Source organism: Centrocercus urophasianus, unplaced genomic scaffold, assembly GCF_019232065.1.
Source record: "Centrocercus urophasianus isolate 14NV4802_14NV808 unplaced genomic scaffold, USGS_Curo_1.0 seq_10, whole genome shotgun sequence".
Classification (NCBI taxonomy): domain Eukaryota; kingdom Metazoa; phylum Chordata; class Aves; order Galliformes; family Phasianidae; genus Centrocercus; species Centrocercus urophasianus.
Window position 1 is genome coordinate 18,173,363 of NW_024884142.1, and position 18,880 is coordinate 18,192,242.

The window sequence follows — 18,880 nt, forward strand, 5'->3', positions numbered from 1 at the left end:
ACGTATTCTAAAGCTTTGTTTCTTTTTTTTTTTTTTTTTTTTTTTTTCTTTTTCATTATGATTTTATTCATTTTGTTTTGGAAATTCTTGTGAAGTATGGAAAAATACAGACTAGCCACAAAACCAAAGGCTTTTTTAATGTAAGGTCTAGGAAATCTTATTTTACCACTCAAATCAGTGGGAAACTGCTGTTGTGAAACAAGTGCTGTGTGACTAAATTAGCTCACAGCGTAGGTAAGTGGCATTACGAGCTGTAAGGAGAGGTTTGTCTTTTTGCTCATTAATAAAAATAAAATTAGTTGAACAACTGTGTCAGCTTGCTGTAGCAAATTTACAGTCTCAAAAGAAACAGTGTTCCTTGTTTCACACTGTCTTGTGTTTTAACCATCTGAATCAAGCAGGTGCCTTGCTTTATCCATGTGCTTGGCCTGTGGTGTATGCCATTAGGGCATACAGGCAGAGTTCAGGAGTGTTCTCTTGGAGCAAAAGTTTCAGACCTTACATCAATTTTGTTTGGACTATATTATTTTACATTGATGTTATGAGATCTTAGCTTTCCAGAGTACTATGAAGGTTGACAGATGATTTTCTTTTTTACTAGCTCAAGTTCCTATGCCTTGGCTATTTCAACAAAAAAATGTAGCTCTAAGTATACTGAATTACAGTATGCATCTTCTCTTCCAAATCCCAGAAGATAGTTGAACTGGTCTGCAAATCTTTTGAGAAGAGAGAAGAAAACAGCATTTTAATAAAGACTTAGACCAATGTAAATCTAGTTCCTTTTTGGTGCATGATTTAAGAGTAAATGTGTGTTTTGTAAAAGCAGAAAAATCTGAAACATAATTTTTTTACAAAGATTCAAAAAGAGATTTCAATCTAGATAATAAATCTGATTTTGCAATTGGATACCAATTAACTGCTGGCAGCAGTGGGTCCCTTTTGGAACAGAGAGCTGGCTCTGACCTGATGTGGGGCCGTGTTGGACTCTTCCCAGAAGCTACCCTTGCAGTCCCCATGATGAAAGCCTTGCCACATAAACCCAACACAAATGTGTACGTCTGTTATTTCTGATGGAAAAAATACTGCGTGAGTGTGTCCCATTCCACCCGCTTGCATGTTGACACCAGTTGTGTGCACGTTTATGAAAACATGCATGCAGTTTGTATCCTTATTTAAAGTAAGTTTTACGAGCTTGGGTTTTGCTGGCTGTGGCTTTCACAGCAAAATGTTCAGTAATGCTTGAAGTCCCAAAAAAATGAAGGTGAATGCACTTCTAATTGGTACTTTTTTTCTTTTGGCATTTTTTTTTGACACTGGTGCCCTGTTTCCTTTCCTGTAGATTTGAGGTAATTAAACTTTTTTTGTCCCACCAGAGCTTTGCCAAGGTAGATGATATGGTACCTTGATAAAGATTAGGGTTAATTACTGGGTGATGTATTGTGAAAAAGGAGTGTTTGGTTTGTTGCAAACGGTTGTTTTAAAATTGTGTGTTCACATTGGTCTTGAATGGCAATAACATCTAGGGTGGTTTTCAGTCTTAAGATTAGTTCACAATTTCAGTTTTCAACAGGAAGGGAATCACCTTAGCTGCATGAGCAGTGCAGTGAAGTGAGTATTACAGACTAAGCACAGGTGCAAGGAGAATTTGCACCAGAAAATAAGTCCTCCTGTGCTCTTAAATCAATGAGGTGGGCATAGCCTGGATTTTTGTGATTAAAAAAAACACTTTAGAAAACACATTTCTTTTTCCCTTGAGAGGAAACTGTGGTATGTTATTAATACAAAGTTTCACACTTCATTTAATGCAAGTCAAGTGGAATCTGGGAAGAACACCCTGAAACTGGTGGTGATCCTGTGGGGAAAGTTATTAAGTAGTGGCATGTTCACAGCAGACAGATGCAGAGCACAAAGCAACATGTGCTTTTGCTTGCAGCACTGAAATTAAAATTATTTTGTTATTTGCTAGGCTAAAATACCTTAATGTTAAATTGTTGTTTAGATTATAGGATTGACTGCCAAATTGTGATAGATGTGTTACTTCTGACTAAATGGTCATACTGTTTGGCTTCAAAACCTTAGTGTTATTTTAAGGTATCGTTTGTTTTTTATCTATGTAATATGTGATATTACTCTGAACAAATCCCAATCTATTCTTTCATGTCCTTTTCTGGGGTAACTCTTCTCTCCCTGTCCGCCCTCCCCAAAATGCCCTTTCCTCTTCCCCTCTCCCCCCCCTCCCTGAAAAAAAAAATAGAAAAAATATACCCAAATACTCAATATACTTTAAAAATAATTGAAACAAGAAACTGGAAAGGTGAACTAAGACACATTAAATAATTGCAACGAGGTAAGCAGGGAGGATAGTTGAAAACAAAATAATTTTTTACAGGAGAAATTGTTACTTGGTTGCTGTTGTTTATATGATCTGTTTATATGAGTGTTCTGTGAATGTGAAGTCAGGGACTTGAAGAAACATGAGTTTAGAGCAAAGAAAAGAATGAAACCTGCTGTCAGTTATTGTAGCTAATAGCTTGGCATCGAAGCTTAAGTTAAAATAAGGGAGTCAGGCTGGACATAGTGAAGAGCTCAGCATGGAGGCAGTGGAACACTGGAACAGTTTCTTCGGAGATGTTATGTGGTCTCTGTACTTCCAAGTTTCAAAGATCCAACTGGACAAAGTGCTGTGCAGTCTGATGCTGCTTGAAGCAGGAGGCTGGACTAGACATCTTCTGAAGTTCCTTTCTAGTTCTGTGATTCTGCACACGCAACTGGTTATAGGTAGAATTAAATTGTTGTGGGAGCTAGCCACTAGAGGGAGACAAGATCATAAAGAATGAACAAATACAACCCGTAGATCTAAGTTCAGAGTGCTTATACTGTGATGCTTTGCAGGTCTGTATATTTGTATTGTGAAAACAAACGATACTTTAGAATGAAAATAGAAATAGGTATCTGCTAATATGCTGAGCAGTGCTTTTAAGCATGCAGAGCATTCTACAGTGGATTTTTGTAATGCACAAAATGGCGTGGTGGTTCCTTAAAACGACCTCTACCTCCTTAAATCTCCTGGAATATATTCTTTATCAGTCAGCTGATTGCATTTAATTTTGGTATTTCACTTTCTCATTTGTTTCAGATTTGGGAGTTGATTTACAGCGAGGTTTGCCTTACTTGTCCTTCTTCTATTGGGATAATAATGGTACCTGCTATTTTCAGAGCGTGTTTTGATTCATAAGATTGAAGAAGATCTCTGTTCTGTCACAATTATAATTCTCTAGTCGGATATAATTTGCTGCTTTTGTTCTTGAGTTATTTAAATCTGAGAAAACTGCCAAAGCCTAGTGATACATTAGACAGGAAACCACAATATTTGGCATCTGAGAAATAGAAATATGAATCTAATTGAAAATCCTCCATACAGATTAACATTTGATCTTTTGTTTTTCATTTTACATCAGTAGTACTGTAATGCAAATAGATGGCTAGGTGTGAATTCTCTGGAGATGCCAGAAGGCTACAGTAAAACTTTAAGGAAATGATCACTGTCTTTTAGGATTGCAAAACCAGAACATATGTGTTCCCTATATTACCTATAAAATATTATCCCCTGAAATCTGTGGAAAATGGTAGAGTAGTGCGTCATGGTAACAAGCTATTGATATTATAGCTAAGCATCCTTGCTTTCATTGGTTATTGGAGGACTGGATAGTCAGGATCTTGAATAAATTGCATTTTTATGTTAAACTCCCACAGATTTGGCTATTGGCTACAGAAATTAGCTTCAGTAAAACCACCGTCTGTATTCCTCTCATTGTTTGGGAATAATTTCATTCTCTAGGTGTAGTGAGATAGAGTATTTTCACACCAAAATAATGATTTTGGGTGAATGATTTTTGTCTGTATTGGCAACAATGACATTGCTGAACTCATATGTTGAATGACTGCTTTCATAGTATAGCTGAGCGTAAAGAAGGTCAAAATACTTTCATGCTATGTTTTCAAATGCTTTTTATGTTCTACAAAGATAGCCCTTCAAGCTGCTTTAATAGCAGGTTAAATGATTTAATAATCAAAAGAAATATTAAAATGTATTTTCACTTAAATGTCTCATTTGGATTCCCAAACATACTATTGAATTTGCATTACATCTTTTCTTTAAAAGCAAGTTTAAAAAAACCAAAACATACTAGAGTTTTTTTTAAGAGTATTTAATTTAAAATTCAACCTCAAAAGCTGAAGGATATCCAGATTTTGCTGTTCCTGAGTTCTTTTATGTTTCTTTATTATAGAACTTCATGTCATTCCTCTGAGGAGGTAGGTCTGTGCAGTCAGTATGCTTTACAAAACAGAAGTGAATAAACCAAGATACCTGTTGTTAGTAGCTGAACAGCTGTTGCAGCACTGATATGTATCAAGAGAAAAATGCCCAATCTGAATTCCCTAGTGGTGCTTCTTTCAGAAATCAGCTTTGTGGCATTGAGTCCATCATCAAGAGATCTCCTTTCATATAGCTTACTTTAATATCTTTTATATTAAATCGAAGACTTGGTGTTAAGAGGTGTGTTCTTCAAATGGTACTTCCTTGTTGCTGAAGGTGATGGTTACGTGGCTGCTGAGGTCAATTAGCTGAAGGAGTCTAAGCTGAAAAATTCAGGATGGAATGGTGTTTTTATAATAATCAATTAGCAGTAGAGGTATTGTGAGTGAATTTGTTTTATACTTGAAACTTAAACAGCTAGACGTGAGAATTAAAACTTGAAGACACAAGTGGATGAATTACTGTTGTGTCTGAATCAAGCTGAATTAGTACAACTTTCCTGTTTGTGGTAGCTTGAAAAGGATTGGTTTTGTTCTGATAATTTCCTAATAAGAAACAGTGAGAAGATTTACACAAAAAATTGAAAATCATGATAACTGAATCCGGGGCATTCTTGCAGAACTTCTGTTCTCTGGTCATGGAATTTAGTCCCAAAGAATCATAGTATCTTCTGGTGAATGGAAGTGTTTCAATTGCTGTTGGAATTTGGTTATTTTTTTTGTCAGTAAGTTTATCACAATGAATATATTAAATGCATGCAGGAATCTTGCTGTTATATGCTATTTTTGTTTGGAGTTATTTTAGTAATGGGGATTTTTGCTTTCTCTCTTGTATTCATTTATACTTTCTAGCATTCTTCTTCAATTCTCTCTTGTGGAGCACTTGAGCATTTTGAAACACTCAGATGAGTACTGTGCGTATTTCTGACATGCTAGTCTACATGATTTGATTTCTTCAGTTTGCTGTGTGTATCTATTGAATAAAACAGCAGAAAAGAGATCTGCAAAGGAATTCGGAAGGGAGAGGACTTTGAAACATGCTCCCCTTGCTTGCATTTGGCTCTGTTCTGAGAAGTGTGTTCCAATGCAAGCAACTTCTTGCAAATGCTTCGAAGTCTTAGGAAGGATAAGTTTCCTTACTGACTGTATCGAATGTAATATGTGTTAATTAAGCAATTAAAAGAAGTACTTCGTAGCTCCAGTTGGCATGATAAGTCAGTTGATGAGAAATTAGATGTGAATAGAGGACAAGATGTTTAAGCCCTCAGTAGCTTCTTTGTGATACTTGAAGTCTTACCACTTATTTCAGCAAAGCAAGATGAAGGTAATAAATCTTTCACTGTTTTTTGCCAATGCACAATCTATGTAATCATCACTGAAATAGTAGTTAACCTACAACTTTATATTAAAAATGCACATGATTTAACTGTGTTCAGAGGTTTTTAAAGTTCAAATGAGAATAGTAATACATAGTAAGTGGTGCATAATGTTGTGCTATTTTATTGAACTGGTTAGCCTGGGAATCATTTACATTTGCGGATGGAATATTCACTGGTAAAGGGTTTCTTCCCTCCAGTGAATAAATGATTCATTTTAGTGTCAATTAATGGTGTTTCCAAAATTAGCAATGTTCAATTTTCTTTTTCCCAGTAGCAGAAGTTGTGTCAATTCCCTGTACCTTTGTCAGGGGAGTAAGATGCAACCTCACTTAGTGCTTTTTTAAAGCTTGCATTAAAATTTTATTTTACCTACCACATGTTTGGAATTCTGTGCACTAAAATGAGCGAAGCCTAACAGGAACCTTTTGTTTTATTTTGGAACTCTTTCTGTTGAAGGATGTATTTTAGTTCAAGACAATACTGGATGACCTCTTAAACCTGAGGCCTTTCCTGATTTAACAGCGAAGCTAAGGATACTGGAGAAAAAGTGTCTTTGGGACATAATTATTTAGATTGAGAGAGAGATGTAGTTTTAATTATGCCCAGTAGCAAATGTAGATGCATATTAAACTCAATCAGGCTTCTGTGCATTTCCCTCTGAAACCATCTTTACTCAGGCCTTAAATTACAAATCAGCACAATGGTGTACCCTAAGGTTGTCTAAGCCAACTGAATATTGACAAGAATCCGTTTCATTAATTGTCATTCCACATTTTAAGATAGTTTTTATAAGGCAGTATTTTTCTTATGGATACTTCGTTTTTTTTCTTAAAAAAAAAAAACAACAACAACAAAAAACACCCTTAGAATTTAAAGTAATAAAAAGCTGCATTTCATGTAATAGGTGAAAAATCTTAGAGCAGAATTTCTTAAATGAAAGGGAGCTAGTATAAAAAGATGTTATTTTTCAGCATGTTTTTTATTCATGGGTGTTATTCAATGAGACCGTGATTGATGATGATATACTAGAAAGCATGAAATCCTCCTTAGAATTGCTAAAGATTTCTTAATTGCATTCATTCAAAAGTTAAGTTCTCTGGTCTTTCTGAGGCTGAAGTTCTTCCTGTTCTTCCTGTGATCATTCACTTTAAAATAATCAAGTTCTTCAGCCTAATTTTTAAAAAACCTGTTCAAAACTTATCTACCTTACTTTTGATTTTCAATTTTCAGCATTTGGCTTGTATTATGAAGGGAAGCTTTGGATTGTCTTTCAGCCTGTGGTGTGTCTTACGGGCGGAGAAGATCATAATTTATTTCCCAGGACATTTATTACAGTTTTCTTTTTTTTTTTTTAATTGTGCTAACTAATGTAAAGAGAAGTAGGGTTGATTTTTCTTAATTACATATTAGGCACTGAAATCTGTTTTACTATTCATTGTACATGCAGTTTACTGATAAAGTCCTTACACTGACTAGTATGAAAGCAATAAATATGTTTCCTGTACAAAAACTACATCAAAGATTAGATTTTGTGACATTTTGTTCCTAATAAACACACATTTTTGGATATAACTTCATAGTATTTTCATAGAATTTTATGTATAAAAATGAATGGAAAACAAGTCATTTAATTTTTGATAATTCTTTTGTAGACTTGAACCTCTTGTCAGACTTTAATATCACAGTAGGAAGACTGTACTTGTTAGAAGAAGTTTCTGTTTCGTTGGCTGTTACAGCAACAGCAGGGTGGTAGGTACATCAGTGATATTTTAAGAAAAGTAATAGGTTTGTTTATCTGGTTGCCAACTTTATGTTCAATGATTGTGAAGTATCTTGAGTATCAATATGTTCTTTGGCAGTATGTGCTTTAGCAGGCTGCCTTGATATCTTCCTAACGATATAGCTTTCTCTTTATAGCCATCTGTTGAAAAATACCTGCTATGTAACATTTTTGGTTGTTTACCCCCAATTTCTGATACAGAAGTCAATGTTTTTTAGATGCAAATCTGTTCAATTGTATCTTTTTGTTGACATCCACGATGAATGACATGGTTGGTCTCTTCCAGTTGTGCTCCTGTGTTTTTTGAACAGAAAAGCACTGGTTTTGGTAGAGAAGCTAATTAATGTTGATACAATTGTTTGAAATGATATTTTTAAATAATTAAATGTTCAGATTTGCTGTAGTCTTATAAACTGACTTCCAAGATCCAGAATCATGCATTGTCTTCTCTTTTGATAAGGTCCGTGTAATTTCTGTTATATCTCACTGTTGTATTCCATATGTCTATATTCAAGCAGCAAATTGTGGCTATATTTCATATTCAGTCATCCAGAAAAGCAGCATGTTGTATCAAATGTGCAATCTGCTGATATACCACGTAGGTTTAAGTGTAAATAAGAAAGTATTTTTACTTTCAGAATTGATTTAGCGTTGTGCCTCACGTCTCTTGAAATGTATTGAATCTCATGAATAAAGACATCTCTTTTTATATCTCATTTGTGCTATGAATACTTCAGGATTTGTTATTGATCTGGAAAAGTTGAATTACTGTCATCGGATTTAAATATTTCAACACTTAGAGAGGTTACTGCCTCTTGAAAGAAAGTAAGGCACTGATTTTACATTGAAATGCACTGTGCTGTTTAGCTGAGAACTTATATTCTGTATAATGTGTTATGTTCTGTTTTTTTGTGCTCCCTTTGTCCTTCCTAAAGTTCTCTGGCACAGATGTACCCTGCTATCCATGGGGAAACAGAATCTAGTGATCTTAAGTAAGTTAAATTCCTTTGGATTGGCTATGGATTTGGATTGAAATTCCATTGTTTTTCTGATGGATATTCTTACTGAAGTTGGATTTGAGGCATGAGGGTTGGGTCAGTACTAGTGTGGAAATAGCTTTGTTTAAAAACATTGGATTTTAGATGGATTACAGTAGTCGAATTGTCCTTCCTGTGTTTTGTTACCAGAGTATTTTTCCTGAAATTGTATTAAGTTTTAGACTTTTGCAGCCAGCACTAATAATTGAGATGTATGTTACTTCAGAGCAATCTGGCAGTACAGCTTCTTTTAGTTTTCAGTTTGCGTTTTTTCTTTAGTCAGTTCATCCTTTAATGAGTAATGAACAACAACAAAACAAAAGGTGGGAAAATAGTTGTGTCCTTCAGAAAAAAAAAAAAAAAAACAAACCAAAACCAAAAGAAACTTCTTCCACTGAATGCAGAAGGAGCTGTTACGCAAAGTCTAGAGCCTTCAAGTAAATCTTGACTGGACTACACTTTCTTATTGTATGTAAGCAGTTATGCTTATTATGGCAGTAAGGACTGATGTCTGTGTTTTTCGATTTTCTTTGATCATCACGTTAAAATGTGATTTTTGCCTTTTGTGCTGCTAGTAAAGCAAGAATTGTTTTTATGGCAGTATTTTTACGGGGAGGATGCTAGTATTCTTGAGCAAATAGCAAATCTCTAAATCCCTTGTTCTCATTCTTTTATGCTAGCATAAAAAAACAGAAGTCTACATGTTTCAAGAGTAGACATAAAGTTTATGTATTTATCTGAGGAAACTTGAGTGTTCATTAGTCAGCTCTTTTTTTTTTTTTTTTTTGAGGGAAGAGATTTGCTGCTATATTAAAGCATTACATGTTTGGGCACCTGATGTCCTTCTGTTCTGGCACCATCTTCTTGTCTAAGAGATTTAACCGTATCTCAGTAACTGCAAAACATTTTGGTTTTTTGTTATGATTACGCAAAAACAAAAAAATAAATAGAATCAGATGGTGATATGAAGGCATGTTCTCCAACCCAAATCACTGAATGTCTTTAGGAGAGGTTTTCAGGAAGAGGGCAGAGATTGCACTGAGGAATGTGGTCTAGAGTGATCACAGGTGTGGGCTGATGGTTGGGCTAGATAATTCTATGATTCTAAGAGAGCTTCAACTTCTGTACTAAGTGTGCTTAGGTCTTTCAACTCTGTGGCAGGTGTGCTGAGCGGAAATGTCACACCAGGTGGTGAAACAGACTTTCTTGGATTCATTCTAGTCTCCTGCAGATGTCTTTGAAACTGGGAACATGGTAGCAGAGGTGAAGTGCAGCCCATACCACCAGCAGTGCTCTTCTTCAAGAGCTGATGACTATACATTGTGCCTCCATATGCATTTCTGGTCTTGTCCTTGAATGTTGTTGTGGGAGGACCTGTCTAATTTTCTTTGACTGGAGTAGCTGAGACAGGTTTTCCTCAGAGATGATCTTGATGAATTTCTCTTCTGCTGTCCCTGCCCTGAATCCCTGTGCTTTCTCATCCATGGCTTTAAAATGTTATGATAGGCTAGTACAAATATTCCGTCTGTGCAATCCGGACCTTGTTTCCCAGTCCTGCTTTTTATTGCATATCTTGTTACCTTTTCAAAAAGAGAATCTATTTGGATATGTTTCAGGATTTTTCACAGAGTAACAGTGTGACTCCATGCTGATATTTATATGAAATATTAATGGTTTCTTCCCTTTTTCTTTCCTTTTTAAGTTTTTATTGTGCATACCCATCCAGGTTATTGTGTATAATATAAAGGATCCTGAGCTACCAGACCAAATGTGTTAGATTACCGTGCTTAAGTAAAACTAAATAAAATATGATAGCTTTGTTGTTTAGAGTATAGACAGAGCAGTAGGAATTTACTTTTCAGACTCGGCAGAGGGCCCTGGCCAGTATTTATCCATCTTCTCATGAAATATGCAATACCTGCTGCAGTGGTATGCATAAAAATAAGGATTTCTCTCAATTCTGATACAAGCCTAACGAATCTAATTTCTCTTTGGTATACGTATTCTTTATTCTAGGATCCCAGGCTGCCATTATGATCAATAGAGCTCTAGCCAATACAGTCAATAGTGTCTAGATAATGATTTATTTAGTGAGCCTCTTGGTGCCTCTGTTAGGGTAAATTGAATTGCACCCCAGACTCCTCCGATTGCATCGACTTCCATTGACAATAATGGGAGATGTCTGAATTTAGATGTCTGGAGCTGAATCTTATTCCTATAGATGCACACAAAATCTGTTACTATTCTACTTCTGTGTAACTTTTTTAGTCCTTGTTATTGTACTACATGCCAAATTCTTGTCTGCTTTGCAATCTGTTAATACTCTCACATCTTTTGCAGAGAACATGAAGTGTTATCACTGAATTAAGTATGTTGGATACTGTTATTCTCTGACTACCACTTCTGATAAAGTTAACAATGCTGTTAATTTACTTCTTAACTTCTGCTGAAAGAAACACTTAAAAACTACATCAGCTGACATTTCTGAATATAGAAATGCAGTAAACGCTTTGAAAAAACAGCAACAGAAGAGTCAGTGATGTGCTTGTAAATCATGGAATACTGGAAGTGTGTGGTTCCCCCCCACAGCTGAATGGCATCTCTGGATGCCTATTTTTTTTTTTTTTAAAGAGTAAACAAAAACTGAGAGCTTTATTAGCAGCATCCCAACAACTCCAAATTGAGCTGGATATTCTGAGATCACAGGCCTCTTAAAGGAACATCACTGTTCAAGGTGGTAGGGGAAGGACAGGGCTGTTAGATGGTGCCCTCCTTCCATTCCCTTTTGGTGTTAGGAAGGATCCCAGAGAATCCTCACTGATAGCAGGGAAAGCTTGCCAGAAACCTGCTGACCTTGGAGGCAGATTAGAGGAGTACAGTGGAAACAAACTGTTCCTGCTACAAGTTACAGGCACAAGGCTGATTTACAGAGACCACTGGAAAGCACTGATCACATTTGACAGCCCTTTCAGCTTCCCTTTTTCCCTTTCCCCTTCCAGCTGTTCTCTTTTACTGCCTTTCTCCCCTCACGAGCAAAAAGTGTCCAGAATTACTTTGATCCCAATTAAGCTACATCTGTAGCAAATTTTCTTATTTCTGATTGAGTTACAGAAATAATGATTTAACACCATTGCTACTTTGAATTCACCTACCCAAAGATCTCATATTTATGTAATCAAGCTCTTCTGAAAATATCATTTCTGTAAATTCTTGTCCGGAACATAGTAACCTGCAAAACTGCCTACTTACATTTTTTCTGTGGAGTATCTCAGTACAGACATCATGTGTATCCTACAGCTATGTCCAGAGGAAAGAAAAGTCCTCAAAGTTTTTTGTCATCAGGGAACAAGTTTAAGATCAGGCAATTTACTTGCACTCTTTTAAAATTAAAAAAAAAAAAAAAAAAGAAAAAAAGAAAAAAAGTAGGTGCTTAGATTCTTAGATTTGCACATGCCAGCACTAAATTGACAGACTTGATGGAGGATAGCGTTCTCAGCTTCTTGACTTTTGGTTGAATGGTTCACTGCTTAAATCAGACCTATTTCTTGATCCCTTTCTTTCTCATTAAAGCCATTAGTCATCAACCCTACACTTGGACATAAGTTACAAATTCCTGACAGATATTGGAAAGCTCTGAGAGCTGGTCAGAGGAAAAACAATTTAGGTAGTTGAGGCCATATTTTTAAAAGTTGCAAAAAATCACTGTTCTAAACTATTACTAACAGTAGGTGATCTAGTGTAGGTAGTTGCTCAATAATATGAGGATGTTCCTTTAGGACTGCTATTATATTGCAACTTTAGCAATAACTTTCGATCAGTGACAAAGCAGGCTGTGGTGGATGTATATACATAGTTAGCTTTTCTGCATTAGTAGAATTGCTTTTTGCCTGATTATTTTTTGCTTGTCTTGGTGGAAAGTCACTTTTTATAGTTTTCTGCCATAATAATCTTGTGGCATCTAGTAGTTGGTCTATACTGTAATAGGCATTTTATAGTTTTGAAATGTTGTTTTCTGGAATAATTTAAAAGCAAGTAATTTATGAGCAATTAGAACAACCCTGCGAACACTGACATGCATGATATGTTCTGCATACAATTTCTTGTTTAAGTAAGTGGGGGAATCATACTACATCTACTGGGAAAGTTGGAATGAAGGGAAGGGACAATTCCCTATGTCTAGATTTCAAACACATCTAGTTATATCTGCACTCATATGTGTATATTCACTGGCAGAAATTGCTTCTGGGGGTGATTTTTCTTTGTGCATACCTTAGAGCAACAGTATTAGGAAAGAGCTTTTCTGGTCATTGAGTTCATCCCCCAGTACACAGGGCTTGCTCCTCAGGATGTGCTTTCTGAAATGAAATTCCTCAATTCATGATTTCTTTCCATTAAGGAGTACTGCACAGCCTGCTGGAAATCAGTGTGGCTAAAAGTCTGTTTCTGTGATCAACAATAAGAAACAGAATCAGAAGGTCAGGAGGTGAAATTGTCTAAATGTGCACACACTGACTTGTACCACTTCTTCCGTCTGCTGCTGTGAAGATTCCAAGAAGTTGAAAACTTGAAGAAGCGGGTGCCCAGCTGTGCAAATATTAGTCATTATGAAATACTTTCTCTTACAGATGTAAATTTTGCTAACCTTTGCTGTTAGAGAAATGAATAGTTTGCATGTGAAGGCTCTGCAGTGTGGAGTCTGCATTTTGAAAGTGACTGCTGGGGAGTTTATGCTCAATTCCCAAAGTACAGCATAGAAAATACGGGTTGGGTAGTGCAGTGCTTATAGGGACAGCATTAATTCTGCCAAGTAGCCACAAAGATACTGTGTATGTGTTTTCTGAATTTAAAAAATAATCCTAGAACAATATTTGTTTTAGGCAGCTCATGGTAATTTCAACAGATTGCCATGACCAGCCACTTATCCTGATTGTATCGATTTCAGAAGAATGGCCACTGTTGAAAAACGAGCAAGCAAAAAAGCCTCTCTGCAATTTCTTCCTCCATTCCTTAGTGCTAGTATTTCTGTTATATAAAAGAATAAAGCAGTTATAATTACATGCTAGAGTAAAATCAGATTTATAAAGTTGTTCCAATTTTTTAAGCTTTTAAGGCTTCTCTGTTCAGTGCAGTTTAAGAGATTCTCACCCAAGTATGTAGATGATGAAGTCTTCTCATATCTTAGAATTTTAGGTTCACATGCAGCAGCTGTTTGTATTTATGTGTTTTAGCTTTCAGAATACTGTTCTATTGTAGTCTTACTAAAAGGAAGAATTAAAATAAGTTTGGCTTAAAGAACATTTAAGTGAAACAAAGTGGAACTGATTGGAAATGGCTTCAGGAGATCCAAAGAGGTCTGTAAAGAAAGCAGTGTGAAGATACCCAACTTGTCCCAAGGCCATGTTGTGTTACCCTGCAGCTGTTACTACAAAATTCGCATCTCAGCATAAAATCATTTTGGGTAGTAACAGTTTCTGTGGGGCATTAAGACAAGTGATAAGAAAAGCATAGCTCAGGTTTCTAGTATGCAGCACTGTCAGAGGGCTGTATTTATTATTTTGCAAACTAAAGCAGTGAAGATTTGGTTTTCCCTTATAAAGAACTATTTACTTCGACTTGCTTACACATATATCCTTCATTAATCAAATGAAATATGCATTCATCTAATTTTTTGTGAAGAAGGACGAAAGGTTCCAGAGCTTCTGGTTGTAAGAATTTGTGGCTGTATGTTCACGGGCTTCACACATAACTTAATGGATTTACACAAAGGTTACTAATATCACGTTTTCACTATTATAATGCTATCTGTTGCTGCAGTGCACAGGACTATTGATTTTTGCTGTATTAAGCTTCTCTACAGCTGACAGCTGCAAAGGCTGTGTTTGTATTTTGCAGCCCCTGCAGCAGCAACTCTCAGCCTACAGCTGCTGCTTGTGTCACTGCAGGATGATACCTCTTTTACCTGCCCTTCCTGAAGGAAGATCCTTGTACGGTCTTCCTCCTTGTCCGTAGTTAATGCTGTTGATAAACCCAGCTCCCCTCTGCAAGCAAACAAATGTGCTATTTTTTTTTTCCCCCTGCTTAATAGGATTTACTAGATAGGTTATCCGTGTATGCTACATCCTGTCTTGGCTGTGCTGGGAAACACAATTAACTTGATTATGACAGCATCTTGATAAAGAAGTTCCTTTTTTATCCATCTAGACAGGCGCAGTGTATGTTTCAATGTTTATTTTCAAAAGTTTATTTAAACATTTTATGTATTTGCTTATTATGTTGTAGGTTTTGAGTTATATATGTAATCAAATTTTTCAAATGTTAGATTACGAAAAGCATACTTCTGTTATATTTTGAATGAATTTTAGCAGGTTAAGATATTTCACAGTTGTCTGAATATTCTGAATTATTTAGCAGGCAATTAATTTTATGTGTAGAAATAGGGGTAATTTTGGACTGGTGGATGTGACCAGTTGTGTGCTTGAATGGCTACGTCTAAAATAACTTGAAATCATTTTAGCTAAGTCCTTATTTACAGGACGTAACTTGTTTATGCCTATTTTAGTTTCTTTCTTAATTTTATTGGTGGAGTTGGTGGGAGCTGACACTCTATTGTTAGACAAAAGAGATTTGCTAAAATTGTACAGTTTTCAAGCAAAAATACTCAATTTTAGACCAAAAACAGTGAATTTCAGTGCTGAAGCAAAGTGTAGGAGAACCGTTATGCTTTAGGATAACAAAAATGTGAACCTCAGTAAAGAAGTCTGTAATTTTGGCTTTTCGCTGATAAAGCCATTGATTTGTGGACACTTATGAAAGGTTTACTATTACAACATCTTCTCCATTTACTAACATCATACAGTTCACAGTTTTGATCTTTAAATCATCTTAACTTTATTGATTCCTTCATCTGCTTAAAAGGTCTTAATTTTTAGTTCTCTTCTTATGTGTGTATAAAACGTGCATACAGATACTTACAACTCCTTATAATGTAAAAATCAAAACTAACAGAAAGCAATTCCATTTCTCTAAATTTGAGTAGGTCTGGAAGATTTGCTTTCTAATCCAATGTTTCTGTTGGCAGAGTAGACAGAATAATGACTCGATATGGTATGTGAAAATATATTCTTTTGTTGTTTCAGTTTGACAAAGGATACGCGTACAGCATTCGCCACAACTATGGGAAAGAAGGAAAGAGAACAGACTATACCCCGTACAGCTGCATGAAGATTATCATGTCCAATCCACCAAGTCAAGGGGATTATCATGGTGAGTTCCTAAAACCAACAGGTTCAAAAATATTGGAAGCCCTTGGCTAAAGAAGAGAACCATGGAGATTGCATTTGATTTTAAGTGGAAGTTAGTTAGTTTGACTACTAATTAAGGTAGCCACTGCTGTTCTCTGCTACTCTTCTTGTGATTAGTCTTTCTTAACTGGTATCATTCAGCAAGTAAAGTTCAATTTTGTACTCAACTTTGGTTCTTTTTCCTTCCCTCCCCTTCTTCCCACATTGTGTGTAGAAAAAAAAAAAAAAAAAAAGGTGCAATCCTTTCAATCTGTGCTTTCAGCATGGCAAACTTACTCTACTAATATTAACTCACTTGTTTTTCAGAAGTTTAGGACGTTCAGGACTCTTCTGTATTCTTTATTTCTAATTGTAGTAAAATGTAAATTTATAAATGACCAAATATTGATGTGTGTATCTACTGGGGACTGCAGTGTTTAAGTTATCACTGTGGAAGTCATGGCTTACATGTATGTAACCCTGACAAGATAGATACTGCAAAGAGAAACTTAACAAGATCTGAGTTTACAATGCTTTTTCAATATTAAGAAAGAAATAAATATTTCAGCAATTTGTTTTGCAATGATGTGTAATGCTGAACAGAGGTCAAAATAGTGACTATGTGGCATGCATAGTGTTTGAGCATTATCTTTTACACTGAACTTATTTGCACAGCCAGTTTTATGAAACTAGTTTCCTTACTCAAACAAAAATTATGTTTTGGTCTTCTTAAAATTCTCACTTCAGATTAAGATCATATTTTCACAAGTATTAGTTTTATACTGAGAAATTATCTGAAGGATTTTTTTCTACAGTGTCTGTCACGTTACTCACCCCTGTAGTCTCTTAAGTTACGTTTTTAATTTCAAGCTTACAGTGGTCTTGCAATATTCTTTTTAGATCACGCTTGGTGGCTTCTAGCTCTGTATGTATTGTGTACACATACAGAGTGTGAACACTTATAGGGGCTCTGAGATATGAATTAAATCAAACATGAGTTCCTACATTTGCTGCAGTAGTTTAAAACCTCCTACCCCTGTGTGATTTAGTGAGAGAAATGTGCACCAGCCTTACTGTTGTAACTCTAGTGCTAGTTAACACAGTCATAGAATTTTTAAGGTTGGATAGAATACTAATGCCATTTAGTCCAAAAATCAACCCATCACCACCATGCCTGCTAAACTATTTTTCTCAGTGCCACATTTACCCTTTTCTACAAAACCCCTGAGATGGTTCTGAAGGTTGTTTCCTTTAGTTTTCTCACAAGATTAATTCTGGGACACAAGAAAAGCAACCCTTATTCAAAGGCTGGAGCTTTCAAAAGTAACAGTTTTACAAAGGGCTATGCTTTAAAGACTACTTATTACTTCTTACTACTCTTACTACTTATTTCTTCCTGGTTTTTCACAGATATTAAATGTACCAGTGCTATCACTGTAAGTAAGGTACTAACTAAGTCTCCTTTCCTGTCAGTGAGTGACAACTGTGGCCTGTTTATATTAGGATATTTCATGTAACTCTTGGGCTTCTGGTGTACTGCTGACAATGCAGTGGAGTAATTATTATTAAAAAAAAAATGTTAAAGAAAAAAATAGTTGCACATATGGACAATTAACTTGTATATTAGTAAGCTGTTAGACAATTAGGTCTCTTGAGTGTGTTACTATGCTCCCTTCTGGGTAAACAGCCTTGTTTGTGAGCTTGCTTGTTTTGCTGTCAGGATGCCCATTCCGCCACAGCGATCCTGAGCTACTGAAGCAGAAGCTGCAGTCGTACAAGGTTCCTCCCAGTGGAGTAACTCAGGTGAGATTTAATTTGTTTGGAGCTCTCTTTAATGAGGCATTGTTTTTTAATTTTAGTTCATACTGATGTAGGAATGCTACATGTAAATTGTCAGTATGTATGTTAAATATCTCTTAGGAAGGATCTGAGCCAGAATCTTGTCTTGTTCCAGTGTTTCCACTGATGTGCTGACTGTTGTCATCACCTTCTGTTGTTTAATATTATGGATTGGTTTATTACTATAATGAGTGCAATACAGAATTTTGTTTTACTTCATTTTACTTCATTGTGGTTAAGAAAAAAATCAAATGAATCTGGCAGTATTTTTAGAGAATTTATTTTTTAATTTTGCACAAACTTACGGAAGGTGGTACTGTGTGTCGTAAGTTGATGTCACTGTTTTCTGTAATAAACTTCTAAATCCTGTACGTTCTTAGTCACGCATAGTGCTGACTTGCCTGAGACAACAAGAGCTCATGAGATGACTACTGGAATTTGACAGATTTTATCAGATTTTTGAATGGTAGCAGTAAATTGAAAACCTGTCATTTATAGCGAGAGCAATGCAGAAATTAGAACTTCTTCACACACATACTGAAGGATGGTGAGTCTCATTGATTCTTCTTGCAGGAGGTTAAAGGATCCATAAGTGTGTTGTCATCTTCATTGAAGGGAGATGTACAGGTTAGAGCTCAGATGAGACAGTTCAACAAAAAGTCATGTATATGAACTGTTTGCAACTACTTTTAGTCTGAAAGGTAATTTTTTTGTTCATGTGGAGTATCACCATTGCTGATCAGGCAGCAAGAGAGTGCTGATCTAGTTAGAAAAGAAGTGCTAATTTGACTTGAAATAATGCTCTTGGAAGAAGTAATTAGGATACAAAATAAAAGAGAATATTTTATATATTTTTAGTGGTGAAGACAATTAATGTATTGCAAATTTAAGAAATGCTAATGCTTTTTCCTGGGAATGTCTTATTTCCTTTTTTCTTTTTCTTTTTTTTCTTTTTTTAATCCTTCCTTGTCCATAAATAGACATGTAACTATCTTTCATATATCTGACAGTATCTAGAGGTACTTTCTGCATATTTCCTTTTTATATGCATCAAAAAATCACACTGCTCTGAGATTTTTATCCTGCTAATCATTGGAAAGATTGGTAAGGATTTAATGTATTAGCTCTTACTATACATGGGTAGGATTCAGCTGAGGCCATTTCTTCAGTGCTTTTGCACAGTGAGGCAGGATCTGTATATTTAACACAGTTCCTTAGCTCACTTGTGAATTTTTTTTATTTGTCCAT

The 18,880-nt window shown here is 35.6% G+C and overlaps 1 protein-coding gene across 2 annotated transcripts in view; it reads left to right on the forward strand.

The window, feature by feature from the left end:
- The window catches only part of LOC122163455 (DNA primase large subunit-like), a 106,541-nt gene that overhangs the window by 35,196 nt on the left and 52,465 nt on the right, over window positions 1-18,880 (forward strand). For both annotated transcript variants that reach the window (XR_006169941.1, XM_042824704.1), the window contains exons 6-7: window positions 15,650-15,776; window positions 17,514-17,596. Coding sequence is in view for 1 of the 2 variants with exons in the window: in XM_042824704.1 (XP_042680638.1) it covers window positions 15,650-15,776; window positions 17,514-17,596 (210 nt within the window). In the remaining variant the exon portion in view is untranslated. The remainder of the gene's footprint in view (window positions 1-15,649; window positions 15,777-17,513; window positions 17,597-18,880) is intronic.